Genomic DNA, 24565 nt, shown 5'->3' on the forward strand with positions numbered 1-24565 from the left:
TTTGTCATTATTATTTTCAATAGAAATTATCTCTCACTCATTACATATTTTTGTTTCAAATCTCACTACTGAATTTTTAAACAAAATTTATACATTATTTTTATATTGTTAAAAAATCTTCCACATAATATAATTTTCTAACAAAATTTCAAACTAAAATTTATTGTAACTGTATTTTTTATATGACAACACGCTTGTAAGATTGAGCAAGTAAAAGTTTTTTATATTTCGCTGGATAAAAAAATATGATTAAATAAATGAATTTAATTAAGGTATGCCTATTGTAATTTTTATTTATATAGTAACAAATATAGGTTCCGCGTTAGCGTCTCCCGCTTGTAATTGGCTTCTCGTCACCATAGTCATTTCCACATCGGCTTCGTCTCCTCTCCTTCGGTAGTCCAGAGAAATGCTTTCTAGCGTCTTCTTGACCGTGATCCTCTGGATGTATGCTTCTACCTTCTTAGGGATTTCAAGTCTCAAATATGATTTAACATATTTTACGATAAAATGCTTTTTAAATTGAGTGATAATGTAATTTTTTTTTAACAGATGTATAATTTTGAATTGGTTTCTAGACTCTTCAAATTAGAACACTCACTTTACCAGATATCAGGATTCTGAAGTTCGGCCAAGCATTCCTACAATTCTTTAAAAGTCTTATAGGTCCAGAATCAATCCCACGTACAACTACAATTATATGCATTCATGTGTATTTGTATTGAGTATACTAATAGTCCATTTTTATGTATTTAAATTGAGAAAAAATTAAAATACATTGTATAATGTAATGTTAGATACTAGCGGAGTCAGTGAGGAAAAAAGCAAAGCAATGTGCATATGTGCATAGCAAAAAGTCTAGAGACGACACATGAATCGTAAATACTACTAGAATTACTCGATAATTCGAAATAATATTTTGAGTTAGCCAAAATGCATGCCACTTATCGTTTTTTGTTTAAGGTTCTATATCTTAAAACTGATAAAGAATTTATATAAATGTTTTTCGAAAATACAAAAGCTTTCTATTTAATAATTCACAAGAAATATATTAACAAAGGAACTCATTTTAATAAAGTTTTATGAATATTTTTAATAAAATTTTACACTAGGAGTGTCTTCTAGAACACCAAAATTAAGACAATGTGTTTTAAAATTGTAGGAAGAAACTGTTAGTTGGTCTGAAAAGGTCATAAACATAAAAACAGAGTATTTCAAAATAACTGGGCATTATTAAGCACTATATAGTTACATATATAAATACAAATAAAATGAAAAGATATTATAGAAGGAGCTGTAAATAGTGATTTTGGTTTTATTCGTTCAATTATCTTAGATAGCTTTCTAGTATTTAATGTTCTTAATGCCTCAAATACAGCGGGTCTGCTAAAATATTTATAGAATATTGTATAGATTTTTACTGTCCTTTATGACAATCATTTTTCATAGTAAATGAATAAAATAATAATATAATACTAAAAAATTAGGTTTTAAGGAAAAACACTATCATATAAACGAAAGGCATAAGAAGCAAGTTCAACATATATTCTGCAAAAATACGTAACAAATGAAAAAAACATCGACTAGTATTTATATACGTAAACTCATTAACCAAAAATTTTAATATCCCTAATGTACCTTATTCAAATTATAAGAATATTTTAAAAAGCAGATAAAGAATTGGAAAAAACAAAAATCGGTACATGACCATTTGGAACCGCTTTGAAAAATTCAAAAAAGGCAAAATATAAAAAAATTATAAAAAAAGAGACTTGACGATTTTTTTTAAATAATGAAAAAAGATAATTTATCCGTTGATTAATAAAAATTTGGAAGGCCCAGAGGAACTGTAAAAGGAACTCATAGTGTTCGTCTTTGTTTATGTCTAGATCGAATATCTCTTGTAGAAATGAGCCCAAACCAACTAAATTATTGGTATTGTGACTCTGAATCCCTAAGGGAACGGCATTGATGGAGTGATTTATAGTACTGTGCTCCATCCCTTTGATTGTCTAATTTGGCCTCATATGCTGCCCATTGATTAGAGATCATAATAGGAACAGATTATACATTATCTTGTATTATCTCAAGGAAAAGGCAGTATTTCTACTAGTTACAGAAACGTGCAAGGCGCAAGCCGATTCAACATCAAATGTTTCCAAAATAAAATTTTCTTTGTATTCCATGTATAAATACATTTCATCACTAAAAAGCTCATCTGCCTCAACAAACATTGTTTTTGCTAATTTTGCCATTTTTTTAAAGGGGGTTCGTTAAAATTTCAAAGCGGGTTCATTTTCCCAAAGCTGGAACAAAACGGTCATGTACCTAAAAATCTATTCAATGGATGTAAAATGCCAATCAAGAACATCTTTGGCAATTCAATAAAAAATTAAAATGAATTTTGTATGTTTAAAATTAAATAAATTGTATTGATCCCATTTTAAAAATGATTAGTTTCGAAGAAAAATGACCAAAAAACATATGTCACATTATTTTTTATAATTTAGCCAGTAAAGAATAAAATATTTTAATATATGTAGGGTTTAGAACCCTTAATAAATAAATGGTTAACATGGCGAACACAAGGATGAACAGGGAAACAAGAGAGTCCCGTAGTCAAGAGGCTAGAACATTAGAGAAAGAGGCAATTAGGATAGATAAGAGACTAAAGTTGATATTGAAAGTTGAGTGGAAAGATGTTATGGATTTGGCATCTGCGAACTTGCAGGATTATATTTTTGAAAATTTTTGTGACGGAAGGAGCAGTTGGGAGGAAATTTATAAAGGCTTACAAAAAGGAGCAGAATTTGAGAGAGAGTCAGAAGAAAGACAAGAAATGATTAAAGAGATTATGGATAAAGTGTTGAAAGAGTTTAGGGAAGAAAGAAAAGAAAATCTTAGGATGTATAGGAAAAGAAGAGAAATCAGAGAAACTACAAAATGTTTTATATGTAAGAAAGAAGGGCATTACGCTAGAGAATGTCATGAAAGTGTAGCTGGTAGGGAAAAATATAAAATTAAAAAGGAACAAGTTTTACAGAAAGAACCAATTATCAACAATGAAGGGAAAAGATGTAAAACAGTAAATAAGTTAGAAAATTTAATTGAAAAGTATCCGGAAGTTTTTAAAGAATCAGAAGAAAAGATAAAATATCTCACAGGAGAGAAGTGTCCAATAAATACTAAGCAAGGTGAAAAGGTTGTGAAAAGAGGGCAGAATGTGCCATACTACCTTAGGGTGAAATTTGAGGAGTACTTGAATAAGTTGGAAAATAGAGGGGTTATAAGACGTTCCAAAAGTGAGTGGAGGAGTCCAATAAGAGCACTTGAAAAACCAAATGGGGACGTAAGATTGGTAAGCAATTTGATGGCGTTAAACGATTTGGTTGACAAGGACCCGACTCACTACCGTTAATTAAGGATATTATGAGAGCCACACAGGGGTCAAAAGTATTTACGGTTATCGACTTAAAAGAAGGGTTTTATCATATTGAGATTGAGGAGCACCATAAGCACAAAACAGCATTTGAAGTGAATAGTCGAGTATACGAATGGAATAGTATGGTTATGGGGTTTAAGAATTCGCCTCATATAATGCAGAGAGTAATGAACAGAGTTTTAGATGAATTCAGAGGTAAAGGCGTGGAAGTATATATGGATGATATAGTTATTCATGGTAAAGACGTAAGAGTGCATGACGAGCTACTAGAGAGGGTAATTAAAAAGTTTAAAGAGTGTGGGTTGAGAATAAACCAAACAAAGATACAATACAAAAAAGATGAGGTGATGTTGCTGGGAGTAACAATTAATGGGGAGGTCATGGGACCGAATGAGATAAAAAGCAGGAGACATTGGAATATAGAAAACCTGAGAATGTTAGAGAGTTAAGAAGATTTTTAGGACTAACTGGTTGGTTTAGAACTTTATTCCCAACTATGCGTATAGAACAGTAAGGCTTACTGAGGCTTTAAAGAAAGATGTTAAGTGGAATTGGACGGAGGATATGGAAAGAGCCTTTGAGGATATGAAGCAAGGCTTGAGAGATATGAAAAAGTTGAAGATTCCGGACGGAAAAAAGCTATTTAGAGTAAGAACTGATGCGTGTGATACGGGGATCGGAGCAATTCTATTACAAGAAAATAAAGAGGGTGAGTGGATTCCGATACAATGGGCATCGAAAATGTTGACTCCTACCGAGCGAAGATATACGATAAGTGAGAAGGAGATGTTGGCGGTGTTTTTGGAATAAAGAAGTTTGAAAGTGATTTGAGAGGAAGGAAATTTCATTTGATGACGGATCATAAAGCATTAGCAGAGATCAGAAATAAGCCATACTTCAATAATAACAGAATAAAAAGATGGGTAGAACAGATACAAGAGTTTGACTTTACAATAGAGTATGTGAAAGGGGAGTTGATGACAGATGCAGATGCGTTAAGTAGGCAGTATGATCAGGTAGAAGTTTCGGATGAACAAAAAGAAAAGGACAACAAGAGAAAAGAAGTGATCGAAAAACAAATTTTGGGAAAAAAGCAGAAACATATTAAAGAAAAGGACGGTAAACAGTATTGGGAATTTTCCACAGGTGAGGTGAAAGAGATATTGAGCCTAGATAGTAGAGAACATGAAATAACAAGAGTACATGAGGAGTTAAACCATAGAGGTGTCAAAGGCACTTATTATAACATTAAACAAAGATGGTATTGGCCTGGTATGAAAGATCATATTAATAAGGTAATTAAGAATTGTGAAATATGTGGGATTAACAATAGGAAAAACACAGGAGGATGTGATTTCGTAGTAACTAGAAAGAAATTGGAGAAAGTGGCGTTGGATTTAATGGACATAGGTGGAGAGAATAGGTATGTGTTACTGGGTATTGATTACTTTACTAGAAGGTTGTGGGTTCGAATTTGAGATGTAAAGAGAGTAGTGAAGTTATAGAGGTATTACAAAAGTGGATAAGGGAAGATGGATTTCCAGAGGAATATGTGACAGACAACGGAAAAGAGTTTGTAAGTAATAGATTTAAAGAATGGTGTAGTATTAATGATATTAAACATAGGAAAGTGGGCTTAGAAGCTCATAGGAGTAATGGTAGAATCGAGAGATGCATCAGAACTATAAGAGAGACATTGATAAAGCAAAATGATGGGAATATTTCTGAAAAGATAGAAAGAGCAATCAAAGGATATAATAATACACTACATACAGCAATAAAATGTACGCCGATGGAAGCGTGGAGAGATCAAACTGCTGAAGTTATAATTGAAAATGATGAAAATGGAAAATATGCTGGTCGGTTCAAGAGAAGACACAGAGAGACATTTACAGTAGGCCAAGAGGTAAGAATCGCTAGGAGAGAAAATTTAGGTACACGTGCGAAAACAGACAAGGGAAGATTCACGGGTCGCGGAAGGATCGTAGCTATAAGTGAAAATGATTCATATATTGTGAGACTACTGGATGGTAAAATTGTTAAAAAGAGGCATTATGATTTGAAAGAGATAAGGAAGAGTTGTTTAGAAGATGGAGAGACTACCCGTCTGGAGGGGGATGTAGGGTTTAGAACCCTTAATAAATAAATGGTTAACAATATATATATAATTTAATTGGAATCTAAATGTTAAAAACGAAATAAAGATTTTATTGACTTAAAATAAATTTGGTACATGATGTATAATGTTACTTGCTTTCTTATTTTTACAATTTTAATTTTATAGGAAAAGAGTTAAAATATAAACATGAATTTAAATAAGGGACACGTTTAAATAAGCAATAATTTAAAACCATAAATACATTAAGAATTCATGCCAACGAGGACAAATTAACTATAATTAAATATGAAATTCTCATTAATTTTTATTTAAATTCTTCATTTTTTCATTTGAGCAGCAGCCAAGTTGTTATTTTAATTATATTATTAATTATTTTTTTAGTAATATCACAAAAAAAATGAAGATTCTAGTTGTAATAGTTTAAAATCGATAAAACATTGTATCATATTTGTACTTTTACCTTAATGCTGTCAGTACAAATATCCTAATCTTCTTGATTTTTTTTTTAAAAATAGTGTCATTTTTCATATTGGTTGATTTATGTACTTTTTGTAGCTTAAAATAAAATAATCGATTAATTTAGCAAAATATTATGCAGTATGTCTATATTTTCATACTTACAAACAAAAGAAAATTTATATATTTAATTAATGAAATGTATTTATCCGCTAAGTAAAATTACCTTTGAGTCCAAAAAAAATAAATTATTGTGTTATGTGTCTAAAATGAATCTAGTTCTGTTTTAGATCGAATAATACATGCATAGTATGACAAAAATAATTGTAAAATTAATTTTATGATTTTCTAGACTTTTTTTCCTCTTAATTACTCAAATATCTAATAAAAAATTTTGCGATTAATTTATTTCTAGAATTTAGTTCGCACTTAATTAGAAAACGCTCCTAAAAATGTTTTATGGTTTATATGTTATGCAGGATTGTCGATTTGTCTTCTTTTGTACTAATTTATAGTTTATAACTTAAAACATACAACCTTTTGTCTATGTAGAGCTTTATTATTTCTTATTTCTTTTTTGTACAAATTAATTTAATTGTTGTAGTTATGGTAATTTTGACATCAAGTATTAAGGCAAAAGTATTTAAAGTATACATAGCACATTTTGATCTTATAACAAAATTTATACTTAACTATGCATTATATTCTTGCCATTAGTTTTGAGTTTATAACAAATTTCAAAAAATTAATTATATAGTTATAATTAAAAAAATAAAAAGAATATATTATTATAATCTATAGCATTTAGATCTGATATAATTAGAACATTGCAAATTATTTAAGTAATAGCAAATTAATAGCTTTTTTGTATAAGGAAATAGATTAAAAAAGCTATAAGATGCTGCTATCCGGCGTCTTTTAGCTCAACTTGTGAATTAGATTATTTGTTTCTTTTTAGCTCTTATTTTAATTATTTCTTTTTTTATAAGGTAGTGTTTGTTTTAGTTAGTAAACAGAAAAAAAAATTGCTTCTATTATCTCTGCATCGTTATCTTTGTAGTACTTTTTTGTAATATATTATTAGGTAAAAATTTCAAAAATCCTTATTTTGTTTTTTGCTATAAATGTTGACACTAAAGTGTTTATACAAACTTCATATTACTTTAATATTTGAGGGTTCTATACAAAACTTACGTTAAATGTTAACGTTATTTTTAATAGAATAACTTGTTTGCCAAAAAAAATTGTTTGATTCCAAGTTAAATTTGATGTTGACAATTTCAGTTGGCTTATTTAGCCACTATCTGTATCTTAGCATATCTAGCACGTCTTGAAATGTGATCCAACGTAATTTGCTATAACTCTGACGTGATGATCAAATAATAACAAATCATCCTGCGATTCCTGGGCTTATTTTTTAACATGTTGCCTTTTTTTATTTAATTAAGTTTTATAAAAAGAACATTATAATATTTTAAAAAGGCTTTTCGAGTATATATTTCAATCGAAAAATTTCATTATTCTGTGCTGACAGTTAACATATATAATCACTGCCTAAACTCTTCCTTTGTTAATATAAACTGCAAATTCATGTTTCAAAAAAAATTGATAAAATTCATATGAATATTTTTATTTGTATTAAATACTGACAATCTTACTATAACTGAATAATTATATTATGTTTATTTGTCGATAACATCTTTGTAATTGGGATTCCTATTTTCAGAATTTTAGGATAGATGTAATATCGTAAGGAGAGTTGTGGAATATCCTACACATTGCGCTAATTTCAGAGCTTTTATATTCATTTGCACTCTTTTTTACACTGCTCTGTATTTCTTTAATATTACAACACTAATTACAAATGCTATTTAATTTTTACTCCAGAATATAGAGCTGTTAGAAATAGATGTGTATTTATCATGAAAATTTAATTTTAATAATATATATAATTTTAATTTAATTTAAAATAAACTGTTAAAGAACTTTTTTTACTTTCTATTTATTTTTATAAATTAGATCATGTCATACTCCGATTTCGAACTTGTGATCATTAAATAAATTTGTTAATTACATATAAATTAATAAGTAATTAATTATTAAAAATTTAAAAATCGATTAGCTTTTACTTATAAAAAAATAAGTGGTTACTTCAAAATAAGTTGTATGAATGCATTATCTAAAAAACCATTTATTTTTATATTTTCAATTAACAACTTTCTCTTTTAAAAATATGTTGTATTTTAATTAGATTAATCGTAAGTTTGGTCCAAAGTTATTGTTGCTACATTGTAAATACTTAGAGTAAAAAGTAACGAGATGGATGTGTTTTCCACCCATAAAATGATTTTAATATTGGATCTTATCACTTGTGCTCATTCAAATATAGAAGAATACATTGATAATTGCGGCCATGAGACTAAACAAATAAACAATAAAAATATAAGTTCTCTACAAAGAGCATTTGATTCTGAACAATTTGATGAACACGAAAATAAACCCTATGCAAATTTTACAAAAATAGATGACAACTATAATTTAACTACTACTGCATCAAATAACATTGTTGATTTATACTACGACGATTACGATTTGAATTTGTTGAAAAAAGAAGTTGAAATATATTGTGGTAATGATGACAAAGATCAAAACATTGAGTTAAACACAATTATCTTACAACCAATTCAGTTTTTAGATATAGAAATTGAAAAAATAAAAACAGAGGAAGAATCTAAAAAGGTATTTACATTAAAACAAAATCAAACTTCTGATATTTTATTTGATTTTACACCAATAATAACAAATATATTTGCGTGTGAAAAAAAAATTCAAAATTTTATCGAAAAAATAAAAAACGGCATAAATCTAGAAAAGGAAAGAAATCCTTCATTTATAGAAAATAGTAACACTAATTTACATATTAAAAAATATTATGCAGCACTTAGACAACTAAAAGTCAAAGATTTATATAAATTGAAGAAAATACAAGTGCCTCTGATTAAAAAGAAAACAAGGGAATTATGCGTGCCGCTTGATGTTCGAAACATAATATTCGAGTTTTTGAAAATTCTTGAATCTTTTCTATCAGTTTATGATATGAAAATGAAATTACATAAAAATTTATCAAATGCACAAAGAATAAATGTTCATAATTTCAATATAAATATATTTTCTTTATTCCCTTCTGTGCCAATGATAGAAACTTTAGAATTAATGGATGATAACCTGAGAACATATAAATATGAAAATATTTATATGCGGATTCAAGTAAATGCAATTTTGTACTTGATAAAGACAAAATTATTTAAACTATCATCAATATCAGACAAAGCCGTAGAAATCTATAAAAAATTAAATCTGATCTATAATAAATACTAAGTACCCTTTTTAATCATTTTAATCAATAAGTCAATAATGTATTTTATATGTAAAAATTCGACTGCTACCCATTTCATAAATTTTATTATAATATTACAGTTTTTCAATATAATTTTAAATGAAAAATGCAGCTTGTTGGTGTAAAACATTTAATTCTTGTTTATTTTCTCTATTTTTTATTAGGTAGTATTATAACTTGTTCTTTTTGTCCTTTGTTTTGCATATATATTATAATAGTTTTGTAAATTTTGTTAATATACTTAAAAGAAGGTAGTGATTAAACTCGCTTTACAAAAAAGTGCTTATGATATTTTATCTTTAAATTATAACACTGTTATTGTCCATTTTAATTTGTTAATAACGTTATTAACTTACAAAAATTTATTGTTTTTTAATATATCGCAATTTTAGTTGTCCATTGTTTGTATCATATAAAAAAAATATTTCTGATAATATCGGAGTTGGTCTATGATCAAAATAAAATTAAAGATCCAGAAAACTATATTTGGACTTATAATAGAAACATTAAAAAAAGTTTTTTTATCGTAGAAACACATCTTTAAATCATAAATTCAGATATGATCAATAATACTGAACAAACAAGAAATTGGAAATTTTTTTTGGTTTGAAGTGAGTAATATACAACGTGATTGAATGGTTTCAAATTTTGTTTCTTATATAAAATAAAAATAATTTTATGCTCTTTAGCAAATAGTAGAATTTTTATGGATTATTAATTGTTTTTGTTTTATTCTCCATTTAATTGATTTTTTTTAAAGCATCAAAAATAATTTAATCTTTTCAGTTTTTTGTTTCGATTATATTTCCTCTCCATATCATAAGTTACAATAAATCGTTAGGATAAGAAATCATTAGATTTATGTTTTTCGTTGGTCCTTTTCTTTAAGATTAGGTGAAATGTCGATATATTGTCCGACATTTCAATAAAGCAAAAATTAATGCGCAATTACTAATTGTAAAAATATGCTAAAGATAATTTCAGTTAATTATATGAGATAAAAATTACAAATAATGTTTGAATATAAGTAATATGTTGTGTTTCAAAACAAAATAACATGGCTCCTGTCAAGAATTAGAACTAGTTTAGTTTTAAAACCATTAAATATTTTTTAATTTTATATTATCTTGAATTAATAAAAAAACATTTGAAACGAATAAAATAAGATTATAGTAACATGGAAAAGTTTTAGTTGAACATGATAATGTTCTTCTTTGGGGCATTTAAATTTTTTTTGAAAATTTTAAGGGTTGGAAAAAAACACAAAAATAATTGCGATGTTGTTTTTGTGAACCCGATATGATACCTAAGATTACTATTTTTTTAAAAAAAAGTTTATATACAAATACCATAAATAAACTTGTCATTAATAACAAAACAACTATTATTCTATCAAATATGTTTTTAAAAAATTTTAATTTATGATTTTAATACGCAATTTTTAGCTTATCATATTTTTACGGAATCATTTTATTTTATACAATAGATGCACGAAGATAATTTCATGCCAAGGAAAAATTATTGTAATATAAAGCGAGAATGTAGAATCTTATGAGCAAAGAAAACAATTTAGATAATTTAATGGTGAATTTAAGCTGTTTAGAGGAATATAGGCAGATATTAGAATGAAGAGAGGAACAACAGACATAATACGATGAAGAAAATACAAGATAATTTTAGCCCGAAATATGAAAATAAAAAAAGTACAACGGAGGCATAATCTCCTTAACTATCGAGAAAACAAATTAATGACAAACTTTTATTAAGCGATAATATTTGATTAATATCATTAAATGGGCCTCAAAAGAAAGTCAGATAGTTTTATAGGATCTTTAATTTCTTTATTTAGAAGACAACTAGCCCAACAATTAGAAGTATTAAATAATTTAGAAAATATTTACGATAAGAAAATCAAGAGGATAAGATTTATAAGATCTAAGTACTTGATGCTAAAGGATTGCCAATTAGTGGTGTTGATTTCAGTCTCCGCGTGTATTTTCAACCTTTATAAGTAGTGTAAAAAGTGACTTACGCAGGTAGTGCAGAAGGTTATATATAACTGTTATTGAAAGAAAAATAATTAGAGACAAATAGAAGAGTTATGAATACAAAGGAAGGCCCCTACTAATAAAGCAATATAATAGAATTTGACTATAAATTAAAATTGATTAGATAGATGTGTAGAAAGCAAATAATATGGTATACTACGCTTTTCTGAGTAAAGCATATAAAACATAGCAAACTTAATGGATCGGCGAGGCTGTAAAGTCAATAGGCAATGCGACACTAAATAAACATAAGGAACTGTAATTCTTATATAGAGGGAAAAATACAGAGAGAGAAATTACAATGAGGCCCACTCATGCATCAATATTTGTATCATGCATGGCCCTTTGTGTAGGAAACCTAATGAAACGTATCTAAATGTAAACATAGCGATTGACAAGGAAACTATCACGACATAAATTTATTGGCGATCTAAATTTGTTTCTGAAAAAAAATAATTCATTATAAAGTAACGGAATAAACTTCGAAACATTCAATGAAGTGAGAATAGAAATGAATGTAGTGAAATTGGCAGAAACCAATAAAGCGTATGTCTATATCGCATTATTAATTGAGCTTCAGAAAGGTATAAGTAGATATGGACGACAGAAAAACCATCTTAAAAACAAATTAAAGAGACTTATAAAAGAATATACAGAAGTTTAAGAGAGATGGTAAGGATTATGTAAAACTTGTCTTGGGCCAACCTCCTAAAAGAGCTTCATTGAGATGGTCTGACTTTATTGAATTTTTATAAGACTTATTAGATCAAAAGAACGAATCTAAACTTTTATGTGATAGATCAATAGCATATTAGTAACATACCACGTACACCACCAGAAAGCATGTAATATATCCTAATATTTCTTTTATAAAGTAAGGGAGAAAGATGACCTACAAGTACGGAACAAAATGAAATAATGTCGCACCAACATTATAACTAAACAAAACATTTAGGTGTTGTGTCGGGGAGAGGTGTATATACAAATGTAGGATAAAAAGAAGTCACACCATTCAGTATTAACAGAATAATTAAATAAAAAACACCATAGAGGTAGCAAATTATTTAAAAGTATTTAAGAGGCACAAAATAGAGCGTGATTAGAAATACTAAAAATTTTTATTGCAAAACTATTTAGAGCATAAGAAGACCATTGCGAATTAAGCAACAGCAATGTTTTTACAAAGAGAATAACTTACCAAGTGAAGAATGTAGATTCTGTGCCCTACTAGCTAGAAAGTTTTTTTAGATTCTGGTAAAGTTTTCGCACAGTCGTGAGAAAATAAATAAAGTCGATCATAAAACTACTTAGTCTGATAAGATGTCACTGCCCGACTATGTTCGACATTAAAATGCTACATTGAGATGCATGTTTCTATAGTTGTGCAGAAATTATAGATTGACAACATATGGAAAGTAAAGAACCATACTGTGCATGATGTTTTTAGAATAAAGATGTAAAAATAAGAGAAGATAGAAGATTTTAACAAATATGGAGATAATGAAATTAACCTGATATTTTATTACTTGCAACTAAAGAAGGAAATTAGAATTGTCAAAGCAGGAATCATTCGGTTGCAATACAAAATAAAACTCCCGAATAATTCTAAATACGGCTTAGTCACTAATTATACAGAAAGCATGTACAACTTTGAGTCGCGGATAATTTCGTATGTAATTGCGTTGAATGGTATTGTAACAAACAAACAGTGTTTATATGCATTGGACCTGTATCTAAAAATCCGTACTAAGACATAATATAATTATGTTTCTCAAAATGACTCTGGGAAGCCTCACGATGGGCAGCCGCCGAAATAAAAAGCCGAATCTGAAAAGGATAAAAACATCAAAACTTTATGCAGGATGATTCTAAAAAGCCGCGTAAGAAAACTTAAATACATAAATTTATATCTTGGCCAAATTTATTATTTTACTTCATACATATAAGCAAAAATTAGAATAGAAATAAAACATATATCGTTAAATCAATTCTTGTTGATTTAAAATTTTTAAAGTTCAGATTATATTTAAATCTAACATCAATTTTAGATCTGTCTAAATGATTCATCTTCTAGATTATAGAATAATATAAGGCACTATACGCAAACAAAATTTTTTTTAGTATTATAAAGCGCTAAATCTAGATTAGCAAACTATATGTCAAAAGCCTTGAGTTATTTAGAATATAAAACTTTTGAGACTTCAAAAAAGAAACTATGCAACTCAATCAACAAAATATTAAATAGGTTCTAAACCACAACCCCCAATGTTGCAAATGCAATCAATTTTTTTATGTGGACTATAAGAATTATTTTTGTTGCAATTCTAGTTTTTTTTTATTATAAAATATTTGTCGCTGCAAATAAATCGTATATTTATGTTTGTTAAAAATAGACCTAAAAAACCTTGCAAAATTCACAAAATGTAGGTAGAAAAAAAATATTGATATGATTACATCAAGATATTAATTTTTTAGGCAAAATTATGGCATTATAAAATATTCGTAAAAGTAAAGTCTTGACAAAAAATGGCAATGTATTGCAGATTTTATATTATTTCTACGTTTAATGAAGGAATATTGCACTATTGCCTCTTTTTGTGTAGTTGCATATTATGTTTATGAATATTCTGTATTTCTACTGATAAATACAAAGTATTCTCAATATCGAAGAATTTTGTTTTATTAAAAAAATATCTGTATCTAAAGCCCTCAGTGACATAAGTGATTTAATTAATGGAGTCCTGTGTTGATATTTAGAATTAATATCTGAGTCATTCATTGATTAATGTCAATTTATTTTTTGTAGTTATATCTTCTTGCCTACATGTAATTACCGAGACACAGATTCAGATAATACATATCTAATTTTAGAATTATTTGTTTCACAACTCGTGTAAAAAATACATCGAAAAACTAAGTGACATTATATAAATTGTATTTGTAAAAAATTAAGAGCGATGGCTTGTATGTATTGTTTATTGCATTGATTGTCTATCAATAAAATAAATAACAAATAAAAAACCGTACATGCAATATTTTGAACTAGTTTAATATATGTTGAATTTATTTTGCACTACAAATATTTTTTTAGCAATAATTAAATCAATATTACAAGTCCAAATGTTTTAATTTCAAATTTTAATAGAAAATTGTAGACCCATTAATGTTAAAATTTATTTTTCGTATATTATGTGCTGGAATCACTAATCAATTAATTGCATCAAGTTTATTGCAAGTACATAATACACTACAAGAAAATTTAATGGAAACTATTGATAATACGTACTTAAAAGAAAAGACACTTCCATTTAAAAAAAGAAAAAGAATATTAAATATGACAAACTCCATTAAACAATCACAAACAAGACAGATACATATTTTAGAAACAATATTATTTCGATCTAATGATGACTCTAATCAATGTATCAAGCGTGTATGCAATGATAATATAACACAGCCAAAAGACCTAAAAACTTACAACAATAATGTAAATAGCAATATAAATATGACCAATCTCCACTTAGAATTAAAAACAATTCGATTTCAAATTGAAAAATGGCAAAAAGAAGATGCGAAACTTGAAGCTGAATATGTTAGAATATGTTGTGATAAAACAACTCAAGAAATTATACAGTATAATGATACAAGAAAGAAAATTACAAGATGTTTTTATAATTTTAAAGCTGGTTTAGAAATTCAAATGAAAGAAATCGGAGAACTAATAGATAGAGCATCTCCGAAAAGCCATAAAGTTTATTTACTTGAACAATTTAATTTTTTCAAGCTCTGCTTTGACTATCTAAGTGAAATGTCAAGTACCAAAATCAATTATAAACTATCAAGTCGTAAATTGATCTCATTATATAATGGTATACCTAAAAGACTAAATTTTCTATTTTATGATTTCAACATAGTTGAAAAATTAGATATGTTTTTTATTATTTTGCAAAACACATCTATATACAATTTATCCAATGGTGAAAAACACACATTAGAAATAGTCTATAATAGAATACAATGTTTATTTGAAAACAATAATGAAATAGGCACAGATTGTGCAACCGTGGTGTCAAATCTGGAAATGCTTCGATTAAGATATAAAAGACAATAAATTTTAATACTTAAATTTAAATTTATTTTATAAACAATAAGCAGTATTGGTGTAATTACAAAATTATATAAAAATAAATATTCTCTAGCCTAATAAATGATGAAGAACATGAATATATTTTATTGTGTATTGAAATAAATATAGTGTGTTTATTTTCCATAATGAGGGGTAAAAATAATAAGGATATATAACATCCCCCCTCCAAGACGGTAGTCTCATACTAGAACTCATTAATCCCAAGCAGACCTTTCAAATCATAATGCCGCCTTTTCACGATCCTACCATTTTCCAAACTAACTAAGTACGAGTCACCTCCGCAAACTTCCTTGATAACACCATATCCTAAAAACCTTCCTTTCTCATACTTACTACAACCCGATAAGTTCTCTTTCTTCGCTACCCTAACTCTCTGACCTTTATAGAATTTCTCTCTTTTGCGAGCCACAAACCTCCTACTATAAAATCCTTCAGGTCCATTCTCGATCATAACATGGCCCGTTTCGTCTCTTGAGGCCTCAAACGGTGTACATCTCAACCCTTCATGATAGCTGTTATTATAACGCCATATACATCTATTAACCTTGGCTTCAAAATTCACAGCATCATCTTTCAATATTCCTTCTCTTATGGTTCCTATTACCCTTTCCACTCTTCCATTACTTCTATGACTTTCTACGCTTACTTTCCTATGTAATACATTTTCCTCTGAACACCAATTCCTCATATATTCATTACTAAATTCTTTACCGTTGTCAGTAATTATTTCTACCGGTTTCATTCCTGATCCACACAACTGTTTTAAAAATCCTACAACCGAGCTTCCGCGTTTGTCCTCTATTACTTTTCCCCAAACGATCCTAGTATAATAATCAATCACGACCAACACATATTTCCCTAAATCTCTAAACTCAATCAAATCCAAAGCAACCTTTTCCAAATAAAATCTTGAACTAACAAAATCACAACCACCACTCTTTTTCCTATTATATATTTGGCAAACTTCACACTTCTTTAAAACATCCTCGATATCCTTCTTCATACCCGGCCAATAAAATTCAAACTTCATTGCATAGTACACTGATCCTAAACTTCTATGTCCCAAATTTTCATGAGCATTGACAATTAAACCTTCACGCAATTCTTTCTTTGGAATCTCCGCTTCTCTACCAGAGTCAAATACCCAAATTTCCTTCCCATCAACAACTTTAACATGCTTGTCCCATTTACCCTGTGCCTGTTTAATACTTCTCTCCTTATTCATTAGCGTTTTCTCATTTTCATGTACCCTACTCAGTGCATCTGCTACAACCATGGTACTAGGCTCTCTATATTCAATGCTAAAGTCGAACTCTTGAATCTTTTCAATCCACCTGTTAATTCTATTATTGTTAAATGCTGGTTTATTTCTAATCTCGATCAATGCCTTATGATCAGTTTCTACCCTAAATCTTCTTCCGCGTAGTTCATATTCAAACTTTTTAATTCCCCAAAAGACTGCATACATCTCCTTCTCACTGATTCCATATCTCGTTTCCGTAGGCGTAAACTTTTTTGATGCCCACTGTACTGGTACCCAATTACCTTGATCATCTTCCTGCATTAAAACAGCACCCATTCCAACATTACTCGCATCCGTGCGTAACAAAAATTCCTTATTATAATTAACAATTGCTAAACCTTTTAAATCCCTAATCACTTCCCTTAAACTAATATATTCTTTTTCCATTTCTTCTGTCCATTTCCAATTACTTCCTCGTCCTTTAAGAGAATCCGTCAACGCCAATGTACGTTTTGCATAATTATCAATATGGTTTCTAAACCATCCAGCCAGCCCAAGAAACTTCCTAACATCTGATACACACTCCGGTTTGGGAAATTCTAACGCTTCATTTTGCTTTATTTCAGATGGCAGTATCTCCTTGCCATTAACTGTTACTCCTAACAACATCACCTCTCGTTTACATAATTGAACCTTAGCCAAATTAATTTTCATACTATTCTCCTCTAATATATCCACAGCCTCTTTCAACAATTTGTCGTGGCCCTCTCTTGTCTTACTATGAATCACAATATCGTCCATATAAATTTCGATTCCCTTACCAATAAATTTTTCAAAAATCCCATTCATTATTCTTTGTAATATCTGCGGTGAGTTTTTAAACCCCATGACCATCGAATTCCACTCGTATACCTTTTTATTAAACTCAAAAGCCGTCTTAAACCTATCCTTCTCTTCAATCTCAATACTATAAAACCCCTCCTTTAGATCTATCACGGTAAAAAATTCAGATCCCTGTGTACTTCTAATAACATCTCTTATCCTAGTTAACTCATAAGGATCCTTCTCTACAATGTCATTAAGAGCAATTAAATTACTTACTAATCTTATATCACCATTCGGTTTCTCAATCGCTCTAATGGGATTTCTCCAGTCAGATGTCGACCTTCTAATTATCTTTCTTCTTTCCAAATTATTAATATAATCTTCCGTCTTCTTCAACAAAGCCTGAGCTATAGCCTGCCCTTTTTTAGCAACTTTCTTGCCTTCTTGAGTCTTGATAATACATTTTTCAACCTTACAAAAACTAATATCTTCATCCTCTCTTCCTCCTACCCGTGAAATAATCTCCTCTAAATACGCGATGCCTCTTACATCCCTTCTCAACAGAACTCTCTTATTATTGTCCCTTTTGCTATAATCTTGTATATCCCCTAAATTTTTCTTCTTACGTTTCCCACCATCAACATTATAATAATCACATTTGTCCGAATTGGAATCGTCATCACATTTACCCTCTAAGTCTAATTGCACTTTACATTTACCAACATAATTAAAACTACTTTTATTTCTTCTGTCTTCAGAATCTCGCCTCATTCCCCTACAAAATCTAACACTATGGCCTAACTTCCCACAATTGTAGCAACGCATATTCTTTTTATTTTCCTCACGAGACAACTTATTCTTCTCCTCAAATTTAGCCCATAACGCTAGGGACAACTCTTCAAATTCTTTTTTTCTCACTTGTTCCTTTTCCTCCTGAATAGCTAGCAACTCTAATTTTTCCTCAATTTCCTTCCAACTACCCTCTTGCGAGATCCTCTCAACAATAAAATTTCTCAATAAAATAGAACCTCTCCTAAAAATTTCTAATTTAAATCCACACTCATCAATTTTCTCTAAAAACAACTCATAAACAATCCTTTTAACCTCTTTTAATATTATTCTAGCCTCTTGGCCACGGTCCTCCTTTGTAGACCCATTTTCTGGTATCGCCCCCATGTGTTTATTTTCCATAATGAGGGGTAAAAATAATAAGGATATATAACATATAGTAATGATTTACATAAAAATTTTTTTTTTTTAGTTTTTACTATATCAAATTAGAGGTCACGTTTTATTTATTTATACATTTTTTTGCTATTTTTTCTTTAATTGCGTATGTGAACTATTCTTAAGGGTCATTGTTTAATTTAAAAACATAAATATTATTCTGATCGATTTAAAGCATTTCTAATTTTAAGTAAATTTACTAATCATTGGTCCAATTTATAAGGAGTGAATTTATTTTTTTTCTAAAAAGCGTATAGAATGTCTAGTTCATAGGACATTATAGATTTTGTCACATTTATATTGTGCAATTAGACATAATGCTTTTTTTATTTAAGTAACTTTTTTACATCATTAAAGAATATCTAGAGAATTTTATTATATTCCCTTTTGACGTCTGTTTACTTTATGCATATTTTTTATTCTACGTAACTTCTTAGTGCTATAAATAAATTATTAATTATCTTTCTAAAACAATAAATGTTTTTGCTTGGCAAGAAATGTCGATTTTTGGATATAAAGAATACTAATCTTATTTTTCTTAAGACGATGCAAGCTCTGTATTCATTATACTTGCTTACTATGGCTTTCATCGGCACGATAGTATTTAATTTCTAAAATATTTGAAACAAACAAAAGATCTTACATACGCCTACGTATAATTTAAATGTCGTAATAATTAAAATATATCAGTGAAATCATTAAAAAATTCGATGATATTGATAAAATTAAATTTTCTGATCATGATGTTTTACTATACACAAGAGTTACATTTAGATTTGCGAGGTTGGCATCTACATATCTAAAAATGGCTTGTTAATTTTATATAGTTTATTATTGTCTTTTTTTTCGAGTATACAAGGTTATTTTACATGCATAGTTTCATATATTAAAGTCCGGTCAGTTTGTATAACTTAAAAAGACAAAATAAATTAACATCTGGGATCAGTCGTCAAATAAATGTAGTTGCAAGCCCTTCATATATATTGAGTATTTTGCCACTGTTTTGTCAAAAAAACATCCACTTACTTGGCCTCTTAATACAATTTTTTTCTTTATTAGCCAGTTCTAAGTATATACCTGAGCTTGTACTTTGACAAATATGATACTGATAACTGACTTATATATAAATAAAAGTATACAAAATTTTCTATTTGCATTATATATATGATTCTAAATCATTTTTACTTATATTTATAGTTTGCAGCTTGTTCAAGTCTATAAATTTTTTTTATTTCAAAATTTTTGTACCCTTTTATAATGTTTCTTCATATTTTTTTTATATCATCTACTGAATTTTCAGATTTATCAAATAACTCAAATTTGTGGCCAATGCATATTCCACAAAGTAATAAGCGAAAGGAAAGCATACCTAGTTCTTCGGAAGACGAGAAAAATATTCCATTAAAAAAAAGAAACCCGTTTCTTAATAAGACAAATATTTCCGACATACAATTTGATGTTGCACAGACTAATATTTCTCCGGAGGTTTCTTCCGATTATAACAATTTTAACCTATATGATAAGCAAAAATTTGTTTATCAAACTTCAGAATCGGGAAAAATCAAGTCTACTTTACATAATAAAAAAAATCAGAATGACGATAATGGTTTAAAATCGGCGTTAGAAATTTTACAAGCTCAAATTAAACAATGGAAAGATGAAGAAAAAAACATGTAGCAGAATATGAGACAATAAATTGTGTTGACTCAAAATATGAATACGAAGTGTATTTTACAAAAAGATCTATTATTTCTAAAATTTTTTATAATTTTAGTAAAAGTTTAATTAATCACGTAAATAAAATCAAAGAAGCTCTAAGAAGAGTAAATATAGAAGCAACAACAAAATGTTTATTGACTGAAAGATTAGAGGTTTGTAATTGTTGTTTTGATTATATAGGTACATGGACATCCCATGGATCTCGTTATACAGATTCAAGCATAAATATAATTTTATTTTATAGTAATATTCCTGTAAAATTAAAAATTTTAAGAGATAAATACAAGATTATTGAAATTTTCCAGAGTATTAAATTCTGTCTGATTCAAGTATGTTTGCAATCGTTAACTATTGAAGAAATAGATGCATTTACACTCATTGAACAAAGAATACTAAGGTTATTCCGAAGCTTAGCACAAATAAACGAAAATTGCACGACAATTGTTACAAATTTACAAATAATTAGGAAAAAATATGGAAAATTGCAACGTGACAATCAAATCTCTAAAGCATCAAATTTTATAGGAAAAAGTTTTCTATAGTTAGTTAAAAAAAATTTGATTCTATATTAATAAAATATATATAATGGAGGGGTGTATATACAAATCCTCAACCTTGTCGTTTAAAATTTTATATCAAAAAATAAATTATGTAAAAGAGATGCAAGAAGAGACAAAAAAATTACCATTGTTAATATTTAAAAACAATAAGTAATAGAATAAATAATAAATAAAATCTTAAGTTTGAATTGTTCTTTACTAGCGACGCCTATGTTATAAAATAATTAGTTTCGATTTTAATGGATGTAAACAATTTTAGAATGTTAGATAGTGTTCAACTTTTTTTTTATCCATTCAATATCCATTTTTAATTTTATATGAGTGTATAAAAAAATCTGATGTAAATTCCATTAAAAAAAATTTAAAGGTTCTATACTTTAATTAGTATCTGCTATGTTTGTTAATTCATCAAAGATTTTTAATTTATACTCTTATGAATAAGGAATAAAAAAGGGGAAATATAGCTCTAATTTTTTAAAATCTGTTAAAGATAAAAATTGAATTTTACGCGTATATATATTATTGTTTTTTTTTTATACGATAATAGTGCTTAGTAAGTGTATCTTCAATTTATAAGTTCATTTTGGGGTTAACAATTCTCTAATGGCTGGATCAAACAAGATGTGGTAAGTATTCTTTATTATAAGGTTTTATAAAAATGCACTATAATAAGGCTGATGTGTCCGTCTCAAAAGAATAAAATAGAAGTATTAGGTGTAAATCGGAATAACAAAGCATGCTCGATTTATTATGGTCTAAATGAAAAGCCAAAAAAGATTTTCTTGCGAACGGATTTAGTTATTTCATAAATTCTTGGGAAACTATATTTACGTGTGTGATAACATGTCGGTGAGCTGGTAAAAGTGTCATAATTTGAAACCTACACCTTTTTAAAACATATGTGTAGTAAATTGTACTGATATGAATTTAGAGTCTATATCATTGGATCGAAAACAAGGAGCGATCTAAAAGATAGGAAAAAGAGAAAGAAAGAATGAGTAGAGCTATTTTTACACTAGCCGAGTGTAACTGTCAAAGAAAAGTTTTTTTTTCTTTGCAAGTAAAAGGTATGGGATCCTTACATAGAGACCAAAGGTTTTGGTTTAATATTTATTCAACAGGTACTGGATGATTCTTACTCACTAAAACTCCCACCATATAACTTGCAGGTGAAGTGAGCCCCGCCGTATCCATTGAACTTTGGCTCTAGCAGAACACTTTCCATTTATACTTCAAATCACGTCCAGATGACCTCACAGCTGATATACTTAACGGGCACGATTAACTATAACCCAGGGGATGATTATAAATCGTATTAACTCTTGGGTTTTTTATCATCTGTTTCGAACACAGCAGCCTACATTGCAGCTCGGTTTTTAATTGGACTGGGTTGGTCAACGGTCTCCTACTAGTTTCGGCAACGTGTTACAGAATCATATAGGATAGGGCCACAAGGCTTGCATTGCACTACTATGTAAAGTCTCTTAGTTAGCTCCAAGATCCCAATCTAGATTGCATTGGCCATGAGCAAATACTAGGCCATATCCATCAGATACTTTAATGTATGTTTATGTCACTACGAAAGAGATAATGTTTATAGAGCCTTGGGGTGCGTTTTTACACTAGATGCTAATTCGCTCGTGGTTAAGCGCACACATATTTTATTGAATCAATTTAATGATTATCGTAGACATTTTCATCCTCTTAATTATTCCAACAACATCATATAAAGTAGAAACAATTAGGTGCCCTTGTGATTCGAACTTAGCCATTGCTCAATAAAAGCATCGTCTTCAACCACTGGGTTAAACCGAGAAATGTGGTATGTATATTGTGAAGCTAGCATATAAATAGACTCAAAGCATAAATAATACCACTTTCTAAAATTGTGAAGTGCATCCGCCGAAAATGACAACGAAAATATGTGTGTTTACAATCAACCAGCAGATTGTTACTATGCAAATATATGTTAATGTTATAGATCTCTTAAGGCTTGTAACATGTATTAATAAATCGCTCGGGCACTTATTATTAGTATAATCTAATGCGTATGAAACCTCATTTTTATTCATTAAAATTCAATTTGCTTTGTTTTTGATTTTATTTATGCTATATTTTTATTTTTAAAATCAAGTGCCCCTTCCATTATGTTTAGATATTTTTTTTTTATATCATCTACTGAATTTTTAGAATATTCAAATAACACTAATTTATCGCAAATACATATTTCACAAAATTATAAGCGAAAGGAAAGCATAAATAGTTTTTTGATAGACGAGAAAAATCTTCCATTTAAAAAAAGAAAAATATCTTTAAATATTTCAGAACCTTACGACAAACAAGAAAAAACTGCACAAACTACTATTCCGCCGAAGTTTTCTAGTTATAATAAACATTCCTTTTCTTATGTTATGCAGGTCCATGTTGGTCCAACAGGCAATAATAAAAAAAATATCGAAAATAACACGATAAAAATTGCTGAAACTTGTTTTAAATCGCCATTAGAAAGGTTAAGAACTCAAATTGAACAATGGAAGAAAGAAGATAAAAAACTCAGCACAGAAGATTTGATGATATGTTGTAGTAATTCGAATTACTATTACAAAGGATATTTTGATAAGCGAACTGCCGTTAAGTTGACAATTAATAATTTTAAAATAAGTTTAGAAAATCTCGTAAATAAAATCAAAGAAGGCTTAAGAAGAGTTGATATTGACGAAACAACGAAACATTTATTAAATGAAAAATTGATGTTTTGTGAGCATTGTTTTAATTATATATGTAAGATTTATCCCAAAAAGTTAAACTATAAGTTTAATAGTAATCAAATAATTAAAATATGCAATAATATTATCATAAAACTTATAATCTTTAAAAATAACATCAAAATAGTAGAAAAGTATGATGACTTTAAATTATGTTTAGTTAAAACATGTATTGATCTGTTTACTGATGAAGAAAAAAATGCAATAAACGTGCTCGGAAAAAAATTACTTAGTTTATTCAACAATTTAGACCAATTAAATGAAAAATGTATGGGTGTTATTTCAAATCTCAAAATACTTAGATATAAATATGGAGAAATTCACAACAAACGTTAAATATATTTTAAGGCAAATTTTTTATTATATCAATTTGAGGTAATTTCGCAATTTTTATGTAATCATATATATAGTTTGAGGTAAAATACTTAAAGAACCTCGAGATTGTCGTAAAAAATTTCTAATCACGAAAACGAATTCCAAATATAATGAACGAGTAATAGATGAAAATTACTGTCTTCTTTCGATAGTAAAAAATACAAACTAAATATAATTCAAACTATAATTAAATTTGCAATCATGTTATTACTACAAGTTTCTATCCTACGAAGTAAGTCGAC

General features: G+C 28.4%; 4 protein-coding genes across 4 annotated transcripts; all 4 read left to right on the forward strand.

Annotated features, from left to right (window-relative positions):
• Window positions 1-8360: 8360 nt before the first annotated feature.
• VNE69_03097 (uncharacterized protein) lies at window positions 8361-9395 on the forward strand (the record flags this gene model as incomplete). The annotated part of the gene is made up of 1 exon (XM_065472949.1): window positions 8361-9395. The coding sequence occupies one exon, from the start codon at window positions 8361-8363 to the stop codon at window positions 9393-9395; it is 1035 nt and encodes a 344-aa protein (XP_065329021.1).
• Window positions 9396-11207: 1812 nt separating this feature from the next.
• VNE69_03098 (uncharacterized protein) lies at window positions 11208-12126 on the forward strand (the record flags this gene model as incomplete). The annotated part of the gene is made up of 2 exons (XM_065472950.1): window positions 11208-11353; window positions 11931-12126. 2 exons carry the CDS (start codon window positions 11208-11210, stop codon window positions 12124-12126), a joined length of 342 nt encoding a protein of 113 aa, XP_065329022.1.
• An 8107-nt stretch (window positions 12127-20233) lies between these two features.
• Window positions 20234-21165, forward strand: VNE69_03099 (uncharacterized protein; the record flags this gene model as incomplete). The annotated part of the gene is made up of 2 exons (XM_065472951.1): window positions 20234-20523; window positions 20568-21165. The coding sequence occupies 2 exons, from the start codon at window positions 20234-20236 to the stop codon at window positions 21163-21165; spliced, it is 888 nt and encodes a 295-aa protein (XP_065329023.1).
• A 2429-nt stretch (window positions 21166-23594) lies between these two features.
• VNE69_03100 (uncharacterized protein) lies at window positions 23595-24284 on the forward strand (the record flags this gene model as incomplete). The annotated part of the gene is made up of 1 exon (XM_065472952.1): window positions 23595-24284. The coding sequence occupies one exon, from the start codon at window positions 23595-23597 to the stop codon at window positions 24282-24284; it is 690 nt and encodes a 229-aa protein (XP_065329024.1).
• Between the last annotated feature and the right edge of the window lie 281 nt (window positions 24285-24565).

The sequence above is a fragment of the Vairimorpha necatrix genome, chromosome 3, assembly GCF_036630325.1.
Source record: "Vairimorpha necatrix chromosome 3, complete sequence".
NCBI classification, from domain to species: Eukaryota; Fungi; Microsporidia; family Nosematidae; genus Vairimorpha; species Vairimorpha necatrix.